The sequence below is a fragment of the Leuciscus leuciscus genome (genome assembly GCF_965113295.1).
Source record: "Leuciscus leuciscus genome assembly, chromosome: 2".
NCBI classification, from domain to species: Eukaryota; Metazoa; Chordata; class Actinopteri; order Cypriniformes; family Leuciscidae; genus Leuciscus; species Leuciscus leuciscus.
This window is the reverse complement of record NC_138726.1, coordinates 28516290-28539717: the sequence shown is the minus strand read 5'-3', so window position 1 is coordinate 28539717 and position 23428 is coordinate 28516290. Positions and strand designations below refer to the sequence as shown.

General features: G+C 40.5%; 1 protein-coding gene and 1 long non-coding RNA gene across 12 annotated transcripts in view; one reads left to right on the top strand and one right to left on the bottom strand.

Moving 5' to 3' along the window:
• znf536 (zinc finger protein 536) overlaps positions 1-23428 on the top strand; it is a 183642-nt gene that overhangs the window by 126226 nt on the left and 33988 nt on the right. For 8 of the 11 annotated variants that reach the window (XM_082161823.1, XM_082161820.1, XM_082161822.1 and 5 more), the window contains one exon: positions 277-1983. In XM_082161823.1, the coding sequence (XP_082017949.1) occupies positions 277-1983 (1707 nt within the window). Of the gene's footprint in view, positions 1-276; positions 1984-16448; positions 16549-23428 lie in introns of all 11 variants that reach the window. The other 3 variants (XR_014203712.1, XM_082161825.1, XM_082161826.1) reach the window with 1 other exon arrangement.
• Positions 9392-15111, bottom strand: LOC309492888. The gene is made up of 2 exons (XR_014203748.1): positions 10214-15111; positions 9392-9953 (listed from the first exon to the last, which is right to left on the bottom strand). It is a non-coding gene; the product is annotated as an uncharacterized lncRNA (long non-coding RNA).

Here is a 23428-nt window from a genome sequence, read left to right as displayed (position 1 = left end):
TATTGAAACTCCTCCCTCCTCTCAAAAAGGCTGATGGACTGTTTACTAAGTGATAAATGTGGTCGAACGCTGCAGAATGTGAGATTTAGAGAGGCTTGACGTAATCCCTGACATGATTCCTGTCAAATATTTACATGTTGTTTTTCATTTTGCTCTTCTTCTGACAGGTGGAACAAGCCCAGGGTTCCTGCTGAGCTTGTTGGCACCTATATTATTGTTGCTGTACTGACATCAGCTCCTGTCTGTCTTTGTTTCTTTCTATCACTCTCACTGTAGGTGAAAAGCCCTACAGGTGCCCTCATTGTGACTATGCAGGCACTCAGTCAGCTTCTCTGAAGTACCACCTGGAGCGCCATCACCGTGAGCGACAGAATGGAAGCGGCCCCTCAGCCAACCACCCTCCAACTTCTGAACACAAGGATGACCATGGCAAGAACAGCAGCGGCAGTGGGGTCTTTGCTCGTCCTGATGTCCTTCGCGGTGTGTTCAAAGGCATGATGCCCTCTGGTCTTGACTTTAGAGGGGGTCAAATGCTCCCACACCAGTGGGCTCCACCAGGAATGCTCTCACCCAGAGACAGAGACCGTGAAAGAGAACGTGATCGCCACGGACCGGGGCCTGAGCCCACCACAGATAACATAAAGAGTCCTGAGGGACCAGCCTCTGCAGGGGACAGTCCTGCCAGCTTCTCCGACCTGGGCCGGGCCTACCAGAGTATGGTGGGAAATGGAGTCAACTTCCAGGGCTCCCTGCAGGCTTTCATGGACAGCTTTGTCCTTAACTCTATGAAGAAGGAGAAAGAGATGAGAGAGAGTCAGCTGCATGGCCAGCACTTTAGCCAGGAGAGCGCAGAGGCCAAGAACAAAAGAGCTAGTGAGGCCAATCAGGAAGAGAATCCCACCAATGATGTCAAACCAGCTGAGGGTGGCCGCTCCCAGTATGAGCCTCTGGATTTGTCCGTTAGACCTGAAGCGGGGTCCCTCCCTGGAGCCTCCATCACCATCCAGGACAATGTTGCCTGGCATGGCTGCCTCTTCTGCTCCTTCACAACTGCCTCTGTTGAGCTGATGGCCCTCCACCTCCAAGCCAACCACCTAGGTAAAGGCAAGTGTGGCCCAGGCAAAGATACTAAGGAGCATCTACTGGGAGAGCCTTCCCATGCTGGCAAATCTACTGGCTTGGCTCCTCTACCACCAGGCCTTCATCACCATGAGGGAGCCCTGTCCAGGGACAGAGAGACTGAGTCTGGGGATCTAAAGGGACAAGCAGGCTGGTCCAACCATCTGGAGCAGCCCCCGCATGGAGCCTCTATTGGAGCATTCTCCAGTGACTTCTACAAGCCCTTTGGTCCTGTGTATGATGGCTCTGCTAGAGGGCCTGTTGGATTCCTGGACCAGCAGCAAATTCAGCTGAATGATATGGGTGGTCAAGGCCCTCTGGACGACCTATCCGACAAGGCATCTTGCAGCGAGATAGAGGCCTCCGAGGAACATGGTGGCCAGTCTGAAGAAGATGAAGTGAGTCGTGATAAATCGTTGCCCAACCCCACTGCTACAGAGAGGCATATGCATTCAGATGACGAAGAGGAGCCCGGAGAAGATGAGGAGATGGAGATGGGTGATGCTGAGGAGGAGGATCGTGGATCCATGCAAATGCTTCCTGAATCTCCATTGTCAGGGAAGGACATACAAAGATGCAAGCTAAATATGGGCCCCCAAAGCTCTGGGCTTTCTCCTCCTCAGCCTTCCACCCCTGAGAGGCAGTGGCAGCAACAGCAGGCAAGCCTTGGTCTTCTCTCCGCGAGCGCTGGTCCTCCTGGCCTGGTAAAGCCCGATCAGGCCCACTTGGAGCATCAGATGAACATGCTATCTGTCCTGCGGGCCTACAGTTCAGAGAACCTTGCAGCCTTCAACGGAGGCCTTGGCGGTGGCTCCAATGGAGGCGGCAGTGGCACCAGCAGCATGAAAAGAAATGACCCCTCTGGTGAGTATGACAATATTAACCTCTTTTTTTGTGTGTGTGTCATAAATCAAAGAACAATGACTTTCAAAATGACTCACTGTTATACAGTACATACACACTCTCCGGCAAGTAAACACATGATATGCACTACATTATGAGCAGCACATCATCACTACAGAATCTACTATTTCTTATTTGTGAACCAATTACAAATTGAGACATTTGTTCAATGTTTCCCTCATTGGTCAGAAACGCACCAATACAGAAACTCTCTAAAGGAGCAAGATTTGCTTTTGAGTGATTTCAACCTTATTTCAGGCAAGTTTAGAGACCATCAGGATGACAAAGTAACATATTAATCTTTATTATATTGTCATTTTACAAGAGCTCCAGTCCCACCCTCTCTCCTTCCCTCCACTTTCTGGGAATAAGGGTGTCTGCTTTGAAGCAGACCAGGAGCTGATGGTCCCTGTGTCATCTCTAGCACACAGAACTTAACTATCTTAGCTTTCATAAAGGCCTCTCCCAAAAGCCCATTACTTTATAGCAGCCCGGGATCTATGGCCTTGTGAAAAATGATCTGTCAGCTTTCATGATTCTGCTAAGGTTACTGGTGCTCCTTGAGACTACTGTGGTTCACACTGCCCTTTCTGTAAATTTGGTGATAAAAAGAAAAAGAGAGTAACCATGAATAAAAAAAGAGAGCAAATCTCCAAGAATTGAATTTGTAGTTTGGTTTGGGCAGCTGTCGTAGAAAGTAAGTGTGTGCCACAGCCTTTAGACGTCTTTTTTAAGGGTATTTCTTACAGTTGAAAGATTGCTTTTGCTGAAGTAAAACAGTCAGGCAATAAAACGTATGTGTTCTCCATTTTCCTTTTAATTTTAATATATTATTCATTAAGGAGACGCTAATTTTCAGTTGAGATAGACGTTCTTAGTTTGGTGCTTTACATTGGTGTTATTACTTGTACTCTGCAAACACAGAGAAGCATGGCAGACTTTTTTTTTTTTTTTTCTTTTTTTTTTTGCTACCAGTAAAACAATCTTACTGCAAATAGCTGTAGGATTAATCAAGAGGGTAAACTAGTACTGCAAGTATTTTTTAAACAGACAGTACTGTTTTATTAAGCTGCTTCATTCTCACAAATCTTAATACTTATTGTTCCTTTAATTTGGAATGATCTAGCTGTTCATTTTTTTTTATTTGTATTGTGCTTGATTAATAGCCACACATTTATCAACACTGAATTGGATGAAACAAAATTTGTATAGATGTCAGTATAAGTCATTTTTTCAGCAGTAGTTATTTTATTTTAAGGCTGTGTATGTATTAATTAATTAATTAAATGTTTTTTTTTTTTGTTCCATGACATTTGGATATCTGTTTCACTGTAATATTAACCACAAGTGAGTCAAACACTGACACTCACGTCAGCTGAACTAGTCGACGATGTGAGTCAGTTATGTAGAGAAAAAAAAGAAAAAAAAACTGGCTAAATATCTAGTCATAACCTTGGAAAAACATGAAAAGTCAAAGAGATTAACAAATATTTGTGCAGCTGTTTAATTAAACATCACAGAGATAGTTTGAAGTATCAAAGTAAAATAAGACCATTGTTTTTAGTTTTTAGTTTTTGCATCATCTATCAAACAAGAGAATTATACAACATAAAGAGAAAAGTGAAGTCTCAAGACTGCCATGTGTGTTCACTTTTCCCCCTTCAAAATGGTTTACATTAACAATTAATGGTGCTTTTGACCTTTCAATTATGGAAAATATGTCTGTCATGGAGGAACCTGTTGCATTTTTTATATTTAGAGGAGGTCATTCACTTGGCTGAAAATGAATGCTAGTTTTTTGTCATTGCAGTGAATGTTTCGTATTGTAATATCCTTCTCTAATCAAAGACATTTGAAAAGTGCCCTTGTGACGTCCCTCTTCTCCTGCTTCTGTGAAGAGGGATTGACCTTTAGAGATAAGGCTTTGTCTGAAGAACAAAAGTTTTTTGTTTGGCATTTTTAAAGCATGACTCCATCAGTTTGTCGCTGGTGGATGCTGATGGGCAGCCGAGCGCCTCTGTATGCTGTGACAGTGTGTGGGCATGTTTGAGTAATACATACAGTAAAAGCATTGAATGACCATGAGGAGAACTCAACAGACAGTTTATTCATCCTTTTCTGAAGGGAATGTGTTAGTATTACTGCTGAACCTGTTCTGTGTGTGTGTGTGTGTGTGTGTGTGTGTGTGTGTGTGTGTGTGTGTGTGTGTGTGTGTGTGTGTGTGTGTGCGTGTGTGTGCGTGTGTGTGTGTGTGTGTGTGTGTGTGTGTGTGTGTGTGTGTGTGTGTGTGTGTGTGTGTGTGTGTGTGTGTGTGTGTGTGTGTGTGTGTGTCTGGTTAACCCTACATTACCCTACATATCCGAAATCCTTGTCCTTGTGGGTAAATTGTTTGGTCCCCATGAGGAAAACAGCTTATAAATCGTTTTATTTTATTTATTTTTTTATTTTAAAATGCAGAAAGTTTTCTGTGATTGGAAGGTTTAGGGTTAGGGGATAGAAAATACAGTTTGTATAGTATAATACAGGCACTCCACTAAAATGTTCTCTTGTTTTTTGTTGTTATGTAGATACTGACTCAAATATATATAACTGTACAACTGCACAAGTGCTAAAGCACTAAAATAACAGTTTTTTATTTTATTTTTTCTGTTTGAACCCCAAATTGATCTTGGGTCTTTAATGCTTGGGTCTCTTGTACAAAATTGAGTGAAACACATTCTGCACGATTCCTTGGGGCTGGGCATAGATGAAGCAAAAATCCCTCTGAAAATTTAATTCAGGGCAAAATATGATTATCTGAAGTGGCTTGGCATTAGGTTTGTATGCAAATAATGCATAAATCATTAATATTTAGAAATCTCAGCTGAATACGGCATGCCTTGACATCCGGGATGGAACGAGGGAGAGTCATTTTAAAGTGACACCCTCAATATTATTATACCGCTTTTATAAGACACACAAGCACACACAGTACACTCTGCAAGTGTCTTACATTCAAAGTATTGTAGATTAACCCTTTCCCATGTATATAAACACAATGCACATTTTACTTCAGTCACATTCACAACAAATACCTGAAATTACTTTTCTTTTTAATTTAAAGACGAATTCCTGATTTTTTTATTTGTTTTATTTTTACTGAAACTAGGAAGAAATCACACATTAAGAGAGTTTATTTGCAGTTAATATAAAAAGCATTGCACATATTAATCATGAAGAATATCTGAGATTTAGCATTGAGTTCTATCAGACACCTCAGACTATGTGTAGTCTTGTGGATTAGCTTTGTATTGTTCACATTGCTTAATGGCCTTGTTCCATTGTGCAAGGCAGCCATTGTGTAAGTGTATCATATAATCAATACTAGGTCTGTTAGTGGCATATCTTCATCTATACATTGCACATGTCTCGAGCATTGTGTTCTTTGTCTGTCTTTCTTTTGCTCCTATTTGTCTTCCCCTTAATTTAACAACACATCATCACAAGCTACTCATGTTATAATAACCACACATCAGACCCGGTTATCTGCAACACCTGTGCAATTTGTTGTTATAGCCAGAAGACAGTAAGAACGTAACCTTCAACATTTTTTTTAATGTTTGCTGGTGCGCTATAATAATCTAAACGTGTCACAGGAAAAAGTGCTTTCGTTTATTGTAAAGCACCACTTAAAGCAAAGAAAAAGAGGAAGAATGAGAGAAATGAGATTATTAGTGTCCTTTCCATCTGCCGCCATCACTCTCTCCGAGCACTTCGCACACTCTCTGCCCTCACCCCTTTTTGTTTTTGTTGTTGTTTTTATTGTCGTGGTTGTCGTAGCTTGCAGTGTAAACAGTTATCTTGATTCACCCGCCCTGTCTCCATTAGCCGTCATGAAAAATGGCCACATTTAGATTTCTCACAGGAGCAGTTTTGAGCGCACGCTCGTGGTATGGAGCACAGTTACTCGGCCTGTCTAAAGTGTGTGAGATTTCATCTCTAACCCTGCTTAATAGTATGAAGTGTGTGTCTATGCGAGTGTCTGAGGCCCTAGACACTGCACAGGAGCACAGTTTTCAGATGTTTACCGCTAAGAGCTGTCCAGCCACCACCCACAATCCAGTTTTGCCACACAGACAAGAAATTCCTCAAGTGACAATTACGTAGTAGGCAGAGAAAGAGAGATGAACAGAAAAAGAGGGAGAGAGGATGTATGTATAGAGAGATCAGACTTGAAGGACTGATGAAAGAGGGGGCTGCTCACCCCAACCATCCTAGTTCATAAGGCCATGACACCCCCTGGTGGAAAAGCAGTGAACCCTGTCCCCATTCACTCCAAACCACTCAGTGAGAATGACAGATGATTGGAGATGGAGAAAGATAGAAAGAAACAGAGAGGAATAGTGGCTGGGTGTATAAAGCGAGTGAATAACTCGCTGTAGAAAGTCAGAATAGAGATGTATGCTTAGGAGGATTGGTTTATGTCTTTCCTTTTCTTCTTCAATGCAAATCCCTTTGGGTTTATCAGTTTACAATGTGTCCTTCTTTAATATGTCACAGCAGACTTACTAACTCCGAACAGAAGAAAAAGCCTTTATAAACGATGCAGTTAAAGATGATGTGTGAATGTGGGAATTCCTGGTATTTTTACTCCTTTCATTTTAGCGCCTGTCTGCTAGAGCCTGTGTGTGTGTGTGTGTGTGTGTGTGTGTGTGTGTGTGTGTGTGTGTGTGTGTGTGTGTGTGTGTGTGTGTGTGTGTGTGTGTGTTAGCATGTATTTTGACCAGCAGACAGGAGTGGGTAGTTAAATGTAAATGGTGTTTAGTCACCAGTGGCCAATTATCACTGTCAAGAGGGTGTAGGATCAGATTCTCTCTTGGGCGGGTCTTGACCCTAGTCTGGTGTGGGTCAGAGAGAGTGCACTACTTCCTGTCTTCCTGTCAGCCTTAAGTTCATCTCTCTAACTTCTTCTAACTTTAAATGCCTCTCTGTCTCTCACTCTTTCTCTTGTTTTCAGTCCGTCTCTTTTCAGTGAGTGTGGTAATAAAGCACTCATGTGAGTGTGTGTTGTTCTCTGACCAGGTTCTATTATAATAATTAAAAACATATGGTTCCTGCAATGCGCACAGTGAACTAACAGATGTAAAGAAACAGACGTGACTTTTCCTTCATACCAAGGAACACGATGACACGTCCTCACATGCTTGCACAAACATCACACGTCCACGTAAGTAAAGCTTAGTTTGGAACAGACCTTTCTTGCTCATTGTAACATTCCTTTGCTCTTAATTCCTAGAAGATTTGCATCACATTATATATCAAATACCATATACTGTAGTGGGTTCTGCTTCAGGACTTTCCACTGGACAAGTGACAACCAAAATTGTAAAAAATTTACTAAATATTTAATGTTTAAAAAATATATAAAATGTTTAATTATTTATTTACAATGATTATTGTAAGATAATAATAAACATACATTGTAAAACATTTAATGATATCATAGATCATAATGAGATCATCATAGATCTATATATCATTTTGTATGATTTAATTATAAAAATCATAATCAATAAAAATAAATTGTATAAATATATATATATATATATATATAGTTATCCACTGTCCATGACACACCAGTTGAGAACCACTGCCATACTTGTGTGATTATCAAATGTATTAAATATAATTGATAATACGTACAACATTGTATATGTATGTATATATATATATATATATATATATAGCCCCCAACCCATTCGGAACATACTTGTGACCCACCATTAGAGGACCCTGCCATACACTGTGCAATGTTTAAATTTGTGAATTTTTTTTTTTAGAAAAACAATTTACTCCACACACAAACGCACTACTGCATTCCACCTCAATGACATGCTCATTTACCACATAGTAATTACTACTAAGTAATTATTGCGGCCTCCTAATTTACGGACAACTAGAACTATTACAGACGCCTAGCAAGAACGAGAGGGAATATAACACAGAACAGACAAAACATCTCTTGATTTCCTTTTTTCCACTTGCTGTTTGCCCCTGATTTTCATCTCTCTTTTGGTAAAAAGAGATCTCCACATTCAAAAAGCGGCGCAGGGATGAAACTTGGTAATTGCCAGTAATGCCGTCCTCATCAGGTGGCTAATTAACAGTAATATGGCTCGTGTTAGTCTGCTAGCATCCACGCAGCCCTTGCATTCGGCGACCGCGGAGAGGCGGGAGAACCCGTCACACTCTGATGATGCGTACGGCCCGAGGGTCAGCCGGTCCGTGTTTTATACACACATAATCCCTCCCCCGGGAACGCAGAGGTCCTCCATAATCTTTATCTCCTCACCGTCAGAACCAGAGAACCTGCGATGAACCAGGACGGTACATATACGACTGATTCGTAAAAGGCTCCGAGACGAATCCTTCATCTCTGACAGATGACGTTTAACCTGTCTCCAGGAGTTTAAATGCTGTCAGCCTCCGAGCGCACTGTTGTGGTACATTTAAGAGCTGTCAAACAGTCTTATTACAGAGTAAAGGTAGACTCTTGACATGACACATCAGACTGTGTCTCTGAGCCTTGTCCCACGCTTCTCCATCTCAGAGCACACTGCCGGAGGGAAGCGCTCTCACAATGAAAGACTGCTCGCTCTCGTTCGCTCTCTCCTTGGAAGTCTCTGAGGTGACAGGCAGTGTTGGTGCATCTCCACTCTTCCCATTGTGCGGAGTGTGATGAAGGCTCGTCGAGTAAAGGCGAGGTGCTATTTCACATGTTCAATATTACCATTTTAACTTCAACCTAGGTGAATTAGCACCTTGTCACTCAGCAACGCAAATTCTGGTTTCAAAGAGCAATTAATTGTAAAAGCTGTTGTCAAGCCCACTGGATGGTACCTGTTGCTCTCCTCCAGCAGCTGTGCAATCTCTAAAAATATTTTTCCCTGCGCTAATTTACTCTGATATCAACTTTGGCGGCGCTGAAAGCTTTTGAAAGGCCTAGTAATTTCGCTTTCTTTCAGTCCTGTCTCGTACCTTGCTGACGTACGGTACAGTAGGCTTCGTCGTTTCCAACGGAGAGAAAAAGAGCAAATGGTCGCTGAATAAAAGGATCGGGTTCCAGTATGACAACAAAGGCAGAGAAATATTCAATGCTAATGACAGCAAAACAATTATGCTATTCATAATATTAGACAGAAATAAATATCTTGTTAGAGGAAACCTTGGGAGAGGAAAATATGAAGTGTTCTCACTGGCGCAGTAATCACGGCATGCTTCCATTATTTTTATTCCCCCGTAGCCCACTATAGTTTGCATTTAATGACAGAAACCCTTAAGCTAATACTTAATAGATTTGCTCCTAGACCCAATGTTTTTTTTTCCCCTCCTCATATATTTGATCTTATGTCTTTGTTTTTGTTTTGTTTAGTTTCTCAGACTTTGTTCAATTGGAGGTATTCCTCATAGCTGTGCTGCTTGCGTTCCCCAGGTGCCCTTAGATGTGACGATCTGCTCTCAGAGGGATTGTACCGGCAGAACAACACTTCCTCCCTGTGTAGGGGCGCACCTCACACACACAGTATAATGATCATGCTTACACACAGCGAATGACATGCACTCCAAACGTAATGAGAGAATATGCCCCGACTCCGGCTGGCAGGCGCAGGAGTTAAAAAAAGAAAAAAAGCACAAGTATGTCAACTTTTATTTGCTCCTTTATTCCACATCAATGGCAAACAATGCGCTAAAGTTAATAAAACAAATACAGAAAACACAGTCTGGCTGAGGCAGAGGCAACAGGGGTGTGTTTTGAGAGGTCGTGTAGCAATTACAGACGAATCTGTCGGAATCGGCGTACTTCCATGTTCAAGCTGCTGCGCGAAAGAAGAGCCGGTCCAATAAGCCACATTTGATTTAGACTTCAAATAAACAGGGTGGAAGCAAAGTTCCTGCAAATAGAAAGAGTGGAGGAGCGACATAAAAGAAAAGCATTGCATGAGAAATAAGCCCACATTATACCATTAGCTGTTAAAAAATGCACTTAATTCCTCTGTAGAGATGGAAATAAATCGCACGAGCTCGAGCATTGTTCCATGCAAATCCCATCGAATGGATTTAAGATGGCGTATTGTTTATTAGGGAAATATGGGGGGAGGTAGGAGAGCTGCTGTTCTAATTGCAGTAATTTAATCAGGATTAGAAAGGTTACCTGGATGAGGCAGCACCGCAAGGACACCGCTGCATACGGAAAGTAAAAATGCCGATTTTGTGGTGTTGATGTTGTCTTTTACGTTAGCGAATTTACGCCGGAGTTTGCGCTGGCACTCTTCTGTGGATAAATAAACAGTATGTTCTATTGTTTCCCTTCCTCCCCCCTCGTCTTTCTCTCTCTCTCTCTCTGTGTGTGTGTGTGTGTGTTACCCTCTCTCTCCCAAGCCTTGCTAAATAGGAAGCAAAGAGAATCCATTTTAATCAGATTAATAACTTGGTTGATCACATATAACCTAATTTTCATTCAGTGCTGCCCTTGTCCGCTGAGTCATATACGGAATGACCTTTGTGTCGCAACAGCGGCCATAAAGCACAGTAAGTGCCATTGTGCTATCAAAAAAGTTGAAGTGCTTTACATCACCACAAAAATTTCATGTGTCATTTTTTCTACAAATGCGATGCCCCTTCCACAAAAGGCCACCTTCCAATTGAGGGCCATTAGGTCGGGACTCGAGTTTCCTAGGGCCTGGGAGATGGGAACAACTTTCCTCCTGCATTCACAGTAATATGAATCGTCCTTTTAAAACAGATATGGTTACATATTAGTTTTGAAAGGTACAGTAACTGCCTCAGCTTTAGCTGTCTGCAACAGTAGGCCTTTTGTGTCCGTAAGAACTCAATAAGTGGCCTGTGATCCCATTTTAGCTCTCTCTCGCACACTATAACACACTGCCTGCACGGAGAATATTGCGATTCAAGCGTATTTGAGGCTGAATGATGGCTGATGACAGTTACGAGGCGAAGTCTGAAATCAAGCTCACCTTTTGCCTGCTTCTGTTTGTTCTCGAGTGGTGTTTCTGTTACTTTCAGAAGTTATTTTCTATTCCTTCATCAAGATAAATCTCAGCCTTGATTTACTGGTATGATTAGCAGTTTCAAAGGAAATCTGCTGAGATTTAATTATACAGAGAAAGAAAAAAATGGAGAGAGAGAGAGCGAGAAAGTCACGGACACACACACACACACACACACACACACACACACTTGCATAGGCTTTCAGTCACACAGCTCCACGCACACAAACAGGAAATATGAATGAAATATTTATGAAGTGGGCTAACGACTGCATGCACCCATATGTTTCAGCCTAACAGCAGTTTACAGGCAGTTCTAATGTGATGAGTTTCCACTGAAGCAAAGAACACTGATTTACAAATTATATAGAAAACAAAGAAGAAAGACAATGATAATAATTATTCATATTAATACATTTTATTAAACATTTTGCTCCAGCAGTTTTGAAAACAATTCTTGCATTTATCCGTGATAACCGCCATTATTCTTTCCTTTGATTAGTGAACGAAATTTCCTCCATTTATGTAACAAGTTCTTTGTTTCTTTGCACTTCCTTTTGAAAAACTTGTTTTGTTGTTTAATTATCAGTTCTGGAGTTCCACACTACTAGAGGATGAATTCTCGGCATGATTCATTGGGCAGAAATTCTTGTAAAATCAGGCCTAGCGTGCCTGTTTCCAGAAAATGTAAGAACTTTATGGGTTATAGGTTTTATGAAAGCCAGCATGCAAAAAAAGGAGGAGGAGGAGGAGGAGGAGGGGTGGATTAATCTGAGGATTAACACCATACTTTAAGATAAATCTTTTTTTAATATGAAACCTCATCCCCACTTATTCCGGCCAATCATTCTTTTTGTGCACTTTAGATTATATATTGTGTATTTCTTCTGCACTAACTTTAAGAACACAGCTTTTTCTTCTTTTTTTTTTTTTTTTTTTACAATCTCCACTCCACAAATGCATTCTTCATGCTGTAAAACTCAGAACAATGGATGAGCACATAGCTGTGCACATTAATGCTTCTGTAAATGAAAAGACAGAGAGAGAGAGAACAGATAAGTGGAGCTTGGCTGCCCCCTCCCATCCATGTCATCCCTCTATCTATGTATCCTTCCCCCCCCCCCCCCCCCCATGGAAAAAATAAGGGATAAAAAAAACAAACAATAAAAAGCTATCCAAATCTCTGCTCCTCATCGTTAAATCCTCGTTGATCAGAATGCGCCAGACCCAAACCGACAAACATCATAGTCTGTCTCCAGTCCCTAATTGACTGCACAAGGATTGGTCACACTTTTTAAGTAGCGTTTCGTAATGGATTTCCATGTTGGTTGCGCTTTTAACTGGCGCTGCAAATGGAAGGCAAAATGTCTCTTTATTATCAAAAACAACAGTCCTTTTTCTCTCCTCCCTCTCCTTTTTTTTGTGGAAAAGAGTATATTTGTATTTTCCTCCCTGTTTGTTTTTTTTTTTTTTTTTTTTTTGCAAGGTCAACCCCGGCTGACAGTTGACAAACGATCTCAAGATGGCCACATCATCTGTCCTGTAATTTTTTGGGGGAGAAAACGATAAGATGAATGCCATGTATCATGTTTTTTGTTTTTTTTCTCCCTCTCTTTCCCTCACTCGATTTTACGCTCAAATGTCTTATCGGCTTACGAAAAGGACTGGTAAGCAGGTGAAACAGTGATTTTGTTCATGCTTGAAAGTTGTCGCCGCTCTCGCACAGGCCCGAGACCAGTTCAAATCTCTCCGATCTGGACTTATCCTGTTTCTGCATCTTGGCACGGTGCAGGGATTCAGTATTATAGACAAGCTGGTCATCAGATGGGAGTTGGGTTTATTTCTGTGTCTCTTTCCTCTCCCCCCCCCCCCTCCCCCCTCCGTTCTCCCTCCCCTCTCGCTGGCGTCTCATCCAAGTTATGTCTCATTTTTTTCTACTGGACAGCTCCGACAGAATGCCCGAGAACTCGATGTCCTTGAGAACAGAACAACTTTTCAGTATAATACTTTGATTGATTTCCCCCCCCCCCCTGTTGTTGTTGTTCTCCTGCTTTTCTCTGACCGTCTTCTTCATTTTTCTCTTCCCGAGATCATTATTCGTATTTATGCCAAATCGTTAGGGAGGAGGGGAGGGGGGAGGGGGTTGAGAGGCTTCAACTTCAACAATGACGGCCACTTTGACAAAACACAGAGTATGTTTTTAATTACCTGGATTTTTTTAATGTTGTTGTCATCTCACAGAATATACTGCTCTTGTTCTGATGTTCCTATTAAGTTCTCATTTGAATGCCTGCTCTCTGCAGGAAGTCCAACACCCCTCCCCTCCCCACCCCACATCACTTCCAGCAGCCCTCCAGTGTTCACCATTTCTAGTTTTTCATTATGCCTAATTGCATTAAGAGACATATCATAGAGGAGCGAGAGAGAGGTAGAGACGAGGTGTCATCGCTTTCTAAAACACAATTAGGTAACACCTCATCAGGGGCTCTGCCTGCCTGCGGTTGACAGGTGCGTGAACGTTAGCGGTAACGGCGTTGGTGGTGCGCGGTCACTGTGCGTGCTTGACAACTGCTCTTCAAACGCATGACAGGTGCTTTTCTGAGAGCCCGATCGGCGGCGCAATCGATACTCGATGAGGTTTTAGAAGGGGGTCTTTAACGCTAATGAAGCTGTTTCATGTGTGTCTTCCCTCTCTGTTTACTTCAACTTCTTCATCTGACAAAATGAAACGGATGCTCGTTAATTTGAGAAACAACATTCAGCAACTTTTATCAAAACCGGGAGAACAGCTGAGATGCTGGGAAGCAGTGGTGCAGAAGTTTTGGTGGGTTTTAGTTAATTCCACCTTGTTCTTTTCATTTCTTTTTTTTTGTAGAAGAAAAAGAATGTACTGCAGAAGCACAGATTGTCATTGTGAATGTGTTTTTATTTCATCTAAAACATGACGATGATGATGACCCGAATGATGATGATGATGATTAATGAGAGTGATGGCAATGATTACACACATACAGGAAGAGTGTTCAGCCATCTGCCTGATTAAAAACTCATATTTATCATAGTATCCTCTCACACAGCCTGGACTGAAACAGATGAAGCAACTAAAAAGAAGAGGGGTGGTAAAAAATATATAAATGTGTAACATGATCATGTTTGAATTGACACCTTAAGAAGAATTATGTGCGGGGTTCATTATTAAGGTATCCAGCCTTATGCGGCATATTTGCTCTGTGTTTTGCTCTGAATGCACTATTGGATATTGCACCTTAGAGCTGACACGCGGAGACAAAGCCTGGAGAAGAAAAGTAATGATCACATATAAATATCAATATGAAAGTAAGAGTCAGTGCTAAAGAAGACGTATAGCTATTGATGTTTGAATAACGGTAGTGTCAGGCAATGAAGAAGAGAGAGGTGGTAAATAAGCAGCGAAAATATAATGCATTCGTTTTTCAGAAGGACAAAAAAAAGAGACAGAAACGGTTAATCGAAAACACTCCAGAGGCATAAGAATCAAGCTGAGGCCGAGATAAAAACATAACCGCTTTCTATGCCTTGTGAACAAAACCATAAATAAATATATAATCAGTTAGTATTATGCAGGTTTGCTCTGAGAGGCATTATCTGTCTGGCGTTCCCTTCTCAAGTAAAAGAACATTTGACAGTTCAAGTCCCTGATGAAAAAAAGGAGAGAGAAAGTTATGACTTCAAAAGTGTTTACTCACCATGTTTTTTAATTTGTCTGGGCATATGCAGTTTATTTGCATTTCAAATACGCATATTTGAAGCAGGTGGTTTAAATGCCAAGATGCGAATTGATGACAATCACCTCTACCATAAGCGTCAAGGGAGCTGTACTCGTGGCTGACATTAAAACTAAACGAACAGCAGCTAAACAAACACATCGAAATAGAACTCTGTTACCAGCCGCCCTGGCGCATGAAGCCTCCCCCCGCTCGCATCCTCTCCACCCGCACTTGTATTTTAATATTCATGTACATTTAAATATCAGCGGCATATATAGTGGTGTGCTTGAGCAGAATCAAACCAAGGAGAGCGAGAGCGGGAGAGAGAGAGAGAGAGAGAGAGAAGAGAGAGAGAGAGAGAGAGAGAGAGAGAGAGAGAGAGAGAGAGAGAGAGAGAGAGTAAATACCTCACATTTGGGTGCACATAAATCTATTCATCCGTGAACGGCGTCAAATGCCCCCCTCCCCCCTTATTGGCCGTCGGTTCCATCGCTTCCATATTCATTTTTGTAATTTACAGCAAATCCAATAGCTGTCAATCACAAATTAAAAACTCCAAATTTAAACGGGGAGGAAACAGCTGCTTCTACATTTACAGCAAGACCACTCTAAAATATTAAAGACATGTCACCCAGCTCTGTGCAGCCCTACATCTGCGGCCATCTGTTTTCTATTAAAACATTACACCAAAAAGCGCTGCTATTTCCATGCTTTTAGATCAGCACAGGAAAGCGAGACTGACAGTGTAAAACCTCCTGACGTGCTTTAGCTTTTATCAACAGCCCTTTCAAAAGTGTCAGAATAAAAGGCTTTGAGTGGCACCCAATGTATTTGCACAAGTCACAGACGGAGCGGAGGTCACATTTTAAGGGCCTAGCTGACTGCGAACAATGCCGAGATATCTTAAACAAGTCGATCTGCTGCTTTTCTTGTCGTTTTCTCACTTGCTTGGCCCTTCCTCCTGTGAAGCAAAGAGCAGGTGTTGAAAAGAAATACGTTAAACCGAGCGATTCGATGACATTTGAGGCATCGCCGTTTGCGGCGACAGAGCGAGAAGGAGAGCTTTTGAAAAGCGACGCTGAAATATTCTGTTACGGCGGAGTGGAGAAGAATTACGGTCAGTGTCAAAGGTAAACAATTACAACATTCTGAGTCACTTTTTGGAGTCGGGGCAAGAGAAGATCATTGCTCCCTCTCTAATAGGTAATTTCCTTTGTCTTCAGAGCTGTATTTCAAATGTTTCCTTCCATGGGGTGGTCCCCTAAAAAAAAAAAAAAAAAAAAAAAAAAGAGAATGAAAGAAAGAAAGGAACGTGTGTTTGGCGCATGCATCAGAATTTCAGATGAGACGTTTTGTTCGCCATCTAGAACTGCCAACACAGAACAGTTTGTTGGTGGTATGTGGAAAGAAAGCCTGTTTGGCAGACAAAAAAGGGAAACTTTTCCATAAACTTCAGGAGTGCATGCAGAATGTTATTGTCTGAAGGAAATAACATGAAAGGACATTTAATTTCAGATCGAATTCACAATGATATCTGTCGTTCAAGTTGTTAGTATATCCGTGTTCTCCCTACGACAGAGATTCTGTGATTAACAAGCTTGCTGTTTTTTTTTCTCTCACCCACCATTTAAAGGAAAAAACCCAGAGCTCCCGCTGTTCCGAGCGACATCTCTCCCCTCGTCGTCGTCTCTTCCTTCCTCTCCTCCTCTTGTCGTCTATGGCAGGAGTCACAGGTGTGTGACAATAATTACACATACACTCAGAAAAATAATGTCATTTCTCTCCATTTAATAAGTTAGCAGTAAAATGCAGAGGGGGAGCGCACAGGGAGAGCAGGCTTAAATCTTATCTGATACCCGGGCCCCTAACTCAATCATATGGCTCTTAAGAACAGGACACGGGCAGCTGGGGCTCACTAATATGCATGCAATATGTGTGTAAAACGATACGCTTTAATTTTGAGCCCACTTTAAGAAGCAACAAAATCTGTTTATACGTGAGACATTTAAAAAGACGGAGGGAAAAAAATAAAGCTATTTAACTCCCTCGTTCCCGCCAAGCTGTGACATCTGTTTAGTCTTTTCTTCATCCCTCTGCTCTGAACGCTCAATCCCAGGAAGACAGAGTTTTTAAAAACCCACTTTTCCTGCCTGCTGTTTATGCTAAAACTCAGCGCTTTGAATCTGCGGAAACACAAGTTAAGAAAATGATGATTGCACATGTTTATCTCTTTTCCTCTTTTTAGATGAACTTTGCTACTTTCGGATTTCAGTTTTTACTCACAGACCAGTCGGTATACTGTAATTGTGAATTAAGGCCCGTTCATACCAATGACGATAAATATAACAATACCTTAGGTTTTAATAATAATTCTAATTGTATGAGAAAAGGGAAGACCACACCACCACTATATCAATAATGACAGAGAAACGATATTGTAGAACACATTTCAGAATCATTATTCCCACCCGATGAATGATAAAAACATTGACGGCCAATAAGAATCCCCCTGACTTTAAAAAGCTCAAGCATTTAAAGTTGTTGATTCTTATATAGTTATCATTATAGTTATCATTCTTGGTGTAAACAGGCTTTTATGCTTGATTTTTCCAGCAGATGTGTCCAATATGATTTTTTAAAACATTTTGCATGCTTTGTTTTTAGCAAGACTTTTCAGTAAATAAACAGCGGTTGCCTGTCTTTATTCGAAGCAGTGATGTCTAATGTACAAGAGTCACGGGGCTGGTAATGGGTTGGTATTGTCTATTAGATGAACTATTATTCTAACCTAAAAGAAAAGTACAGAATCTAGTTTTAAAAACATCAAATGTCAGTTTTACATTGACCCAGTTTATTTTTTATCTTGTGAGGTTTTGACCTTCTCTACTTAATTAAAATCAAACAACAATGTCATATATCAAATCCAACTGCAGTCCATGCTTATATAAACATAACTTTATTTTGATTTGGTGTGGATGCTAATATAGTTATCATTATAGTTATTATTCTTGGTGTGAATGGGCTTTTTTGCTTGGTTTTTTTCCAGATGATGTGTCCGATATTATATTTTCTCCCATATACAATTTGAATTGATTTAACACACTTGGTATTTAGCAAGACTTTTCAGCGAATAAACAGCGGTTTCCTCCCTTTATTCGAAGCAGTGCTGTCTAATGTACAAGCGTCAAGAGGCTGGTAATTGGTTGGATGAGGCTGTTGGTGTGTATGCGTACATATATGTCGCCACTGGGCTCTCCCAGAAAGCAGGAAGTGTGAGGGAGAAGTGGGGCCTTTGGGGGGGGAGGAATACAGGGGGAGGAGGAGGAGAAGAAGAGAGAGAGAGGAAGGGGGTTAAACATCAAAAAGCCTCTGACACATGCTGCCGCTGGCCCTGACCACTCCACAGATGCTTTTGTTCATTGCCTCTCTCTCTCTGTCTCTCTCAGTTCCCCCTCACTCTCATTCATTCCCTGTGTCTTTGGTGATACGCGCCGAGTACAGATATCAAAGTCGCACTGTCTGTTAAGACTTCAAACTGGGGGCCCCGTCCGTCAACCCCAATCATATCTGCGCCCCGCTCGCAAACTGGAGTGGAATATTTGATCTGTCCTCTTCAGGAGGATCAACAATCAGAAGTGAGGGGGTGGGTTGTTAAGACTCGGACGTTTGGGGAGGGGGGTGAAACCGGCTCACTTCACTGCACTTCAGTCGGACTACAAAGAGTTGAGCCACAGACGCTAAAGGGATAAAGAGATCTTTACTCTTCAGGATCTTGCGCCGTTGCGTTTTACCAGCGTTTGACATCTGCTGTGAGACCGGCGCTCAGGAGATAGAGGCCGTTACTGTACGTGCCATTTACAGAGTTCTGTTTGTAGTTGTTTTGGTTTGCTTGTACTTTAAGAATCCGCAGTGCAGCTTATAATGGCATCTGATGGCATTATCTCAGGCCTGTCCATCTGTCCATCCAGTTATGACTATTAATAATCCCAGACATGTGTCACATAGTATACTTAGTTCTTAAATCCCTTGTCTGTGAGATCAGACTGCATAATTACCTATCCCATTAGAGTGGGAGACTCTAGCCCCTGCATACTCACACTGAACCGGCCCAGGCAGGAACAGCTGGAGCAACTATAAAAGAAATAGTTCACTTAAATATGACATTTGTGTCATCATTTCTGTCCTTCTTAACCTGTTTGACTTTCGTTCTTCTGTGGAACACATTTTTTTTTATTATTGTACAGCTGCTTTTGTCCATGCAACAAAAGTCATTGTATGTACAATAAAACACTGTGACATTCTTTAAAACATCATCTTCAGAAGAAAGAATGTCATACAAGAGTAAATAATGACAGAATTTTCATTTTTGAGTCCTTTGAAAATAGTCTATGTGTGTGTTTCAAAGAGACTATCAATGAAACTTGACATGCCTCAGATTACATGACGAAATCCTTCGACATGTGCCATTATCCTTGAGAGCAATGCCAGCCTGTGATTGGCTCTCTGTCCATCAGCAGAGATGTTCCAGCTTCCTGCACGTGCGGGGGGGTTCAGTTCCTGCCCTTCCGTGCAGCGCTGCAGAGGGCACAGAGTGTGTACTAGGGACCAGCCCATCCACACTAACACTTTTTCCATTCCTAATCACCGCATTTAAAGCCAGAGGTCAGAGGCCGGTCTGACTCACACATACGCACCTGCTGTAATCAGCCCAATATCCCTTAAGAGTGCCTGTCTTTACCCACCTGTGGTTGTGTGTATGTGTATGTGTATGTGTATGTGTATGTGTATGTGTATGTGTATGTGTATGTGTATGTGTATGTGTATGTGTATGTGTATGTGTATGTGTATGTGTATGTGTGTTTTTAGACTGGTGATCCCGTATTAGCATGCGTGTGGAATGGCCTCTTGGTATCAGTAATTGGTGTAGATAAACTATTGTCTAATAGATCAACTATTACCCTAACATAGCACAATAAGAACATTATCTAGTTTTAAAAACTCAAAAGTCAGTTTTATTTTGGCCTAGTTTATTTTTGCCGTGTGAGGTTTTGACCTTCTCTTCTTAATACAGCATTTAAATCATACAAATATATGTCATATTTTGGCATATTATTTAGCATTTATATTCATCCTATTGTGGTAAAAAAAAAAAAAAAAAAATGTTTTAATGATTTTACTGACTAAAAACAAAAATGTTGTCTTATTTTTGGTTAATATGGAATTCTGTTAAATCTATGGCATAGTTTTGCTGTTGATTTATATTTTAATGTAATTTAGTTTTTGTTTATTCAGTATTTCTCCTGGAAAAATTGTAAACACAAATAAGGATTGAACAGGGATGATTTTAAAAGGTTTAATAGGATTTTTAATTGGTAATAGTTTTTTTTTTATGCAAACCTCATATTAAATGAACAGAAAATAAAACAGCTCATATTATAATTAATTTGACCTCCTAAAGGTTGAACACCAACACTTTCTAAAAGTAAAGCACCTCCTTTAAACGACCTTTATAATATTGTTCCATAACTGTGTAAAGTTTTGATCTGATAATCTTTCCAACTTGGGACGGCAGTGGACGACAGTATGATTATACAGTATGATTCCTATCACAAGTCCAATCTGTGTACTGAAAACACAGTCTCTGATGAGCATCTATTTACTGTATATATATCACTATATAGACTTTTATCATGCACAGTGGGCACCTAATTAACAGTGGGATGTAGACACACGCAAACACCATCACAGAAGGAGAGAGATAGATAGAGATGTGGACACATAGAAGAGAGAATGAGAGGAAATGTGCAGGTCATATCGCACTTTTTGGCTGCAATATATAGAGTGCAAAAAAGGAAAAAAGCAGGACCAGTTATCTTCCGATTTCTCCCCAAGTCCTGTGACGCGGCTAAGTGAGCCTCAACTGACCAGAAATGATTTGCCTCTGTCTGTTAAACACGTAATGGAGTCATTTAACTAGTCAAATTAGAAGCTGCAGAGATGCCGCATGCTTCATTACTGGGTTCCAATGGGCACCATTTTACATTTACGTCAGGAATGATTTCAGGGCAAATTAATGTTTTTATTGTCTTACACAAATACACCCCCCCAAGTCATAAAAGAGCAGCTCCCCCTACAGGTCACTCAACATAACTGTGTGGAACGTGCAGAGGACAGTGTGAACTTCAAGATAACTTCTCAGGTGCGTTTGATATTCTTTTAATCAGCTTAATAGTTCACGTAGATTTAAGTTTTAACACTTTAAGAATTAACTGACATTAAAGCATTAATTGATCAGTGTAAAGAGTAACGTAATGGAAAGCCAGTGTGCAGAGACGTAGTTTGATGTGGGGGACAGAGCTCTGGACCTCGTTAGAGGATTTGGACATTTGTGATTACAGACGAGACCCAGGCCTACTCGGCCCTGCCCCACAGTGTTGTTTGATGCGTGTGGAGTCCTGTTCAATATTTGTCTTCCTGTGTATGGAGGCAGGGTGGTGGGTGTTACCACAGAGTCATTTGTCCAGTACTGACACAATGTTTAAAATGGCTTTTGCGAGATTTTTTTTTTTCTTTCCCTTTTTGATTATTTCTGACGTGTTATTTTGGGTATGGTTTTGCTATGGACTTTATATAATGAATACAAACATACCCAGACTGTTTATCTTCATCAAGAACAAAGCAGTTTTGTATATCCAGAACTAGTTTCATTTTTCATAGCGTGTGCAGGTTGAGTAATAGTTTTCCTTCATCCATGTCGCAATGCTGAAAAAGCCGTAATGGAATTGTAATAAAACGTCTTTTTTTCTTCTATCCGACTCACTTGATTGCCATCTCACTCCTCCTTTCTGTCCGTCCATCTCCAGCCATCAGAGCAATTAGATATTGACACACGTAGGGCAGTGTGATTGACACGCATAGCAAAGGCTCTTTGTGGAGAAATAGAGGCTGGTAGACAGAGAAAAGAAAGATAGAGAGTGCCCCTCCTCACAACCCCTGTTGTGCTTGACACTCTGTCGATATGGTTTCACCCAAACACTGTCTTTGATCCGCTCTCTAGGCTGGCAGACTTTGAGGTAAAGTGCTGCTGTTTGCTCTGTGATACACAGCTATACGCTAGTGTCATTTCTGCTGCGCTTGTGTGTGCGTGGAGACCCACAAACAGCCACGTCGCTCCCAGTGCTGCCGGAGTGTGATAACCCCACCATGAACCTTTCTTTCCATCACTCCACTTTATAAGCTCTAACATTCACTCCTTACACTCTTGCGTTTGCTCTTAAGATCTCTGCTACAAAGCTAACATGAGAGGATGATGTCCAGCATCTGATCATAGACCTTATGTCAGCTACCACTGCATTTATTGACTGACAATAAATAACTGGCTCTGGTCTGAGAGCTTACAGAATACTAATATTATATTGCATAATATATTATGTCTTGTGTGCAAATTATAATTGTTATAATTGTTGTTCTTAGTGTATCACAATTATACAAAGGGTAAAAATGATTCAATGTCCATTGTGACATATATGATGGATACTGTTTATTCATTTAGTTTCTTTAATTATTTAGTTCTTAATTTAGTTTGCATTTAAATTAGGCTGAGAATTAATTTAGTATAAATGTAATCTATAAACACAGCATGCATGTAGCAATATCAGAATTATTGTTTAAGCACTTTCATTATACAAAATCCGCCCTGAAAGTTTTATTTATTTATTTAGCTATTTCTCTTAACTTTCATTTCACTAAATATTATATGAGCCGTTTTATTTATATTTTCTAGTAATTTATGTAAGGGTTATATTTTATGTTACTAAAATTTGGGATATGTATAAAAAGACAATTATTTGTGTATTTGTTTTCCTATTAGCATTAAATAAGCATTAAAATTTAATAGAAGAAAATGCAACCACATGTGATTAATGGGATACATATCACAGGGGAATTCATATATAATTATATAAAAAAAAAAAAAAAAAACGTAGTATTCTTATTTTTATCATTATTAACTTGGTTAACAGCATTGGATGAATGACATTAACAAAGGCAATAATGAATACTACACTGATAGAGACAATTATGACATTGTTGTTGTATCATTTTAACTGAAAATGAGGTCAAATTCTGCCACAGGACAAAATTGTCATTTCAAAAAGGACAATACAGATTTATAGCTTTCTTACTTTTATGTTAAATAATAACTTAAAGTAATAGTAAAATAATAGAAATAATAGTATTTCTCACATAAAAAAAAACAAACATATTTTTTGTGCCTGTAATACTTTAAAAGAATAAAAGTAAAGGGACATGAAAGCAACATATTCATGAAAAGCGCCTTAAGCGTTTTTTTTCCCTCTTGTTCCTCTCGATTTTCCACTATTAAAACAAGACAAACAGTAGTCAAAGAACCCTCCATCTCTCTGTCTGCATTTGTGTCATTATTTCCTCCCTTTCTGTCTTTCTTTTTTTATGCTGTCTGCTATTTATTTATTGATCACCGGACTGGCTGGTTATCTTTGCATGTTGGGCAGTTATAGATGAATGCACAAAGCATTTCAATCTGAACAAGAGATCATTGTGCATTGTGGGTCCTCCCACGTTCTTTGGTCTTAC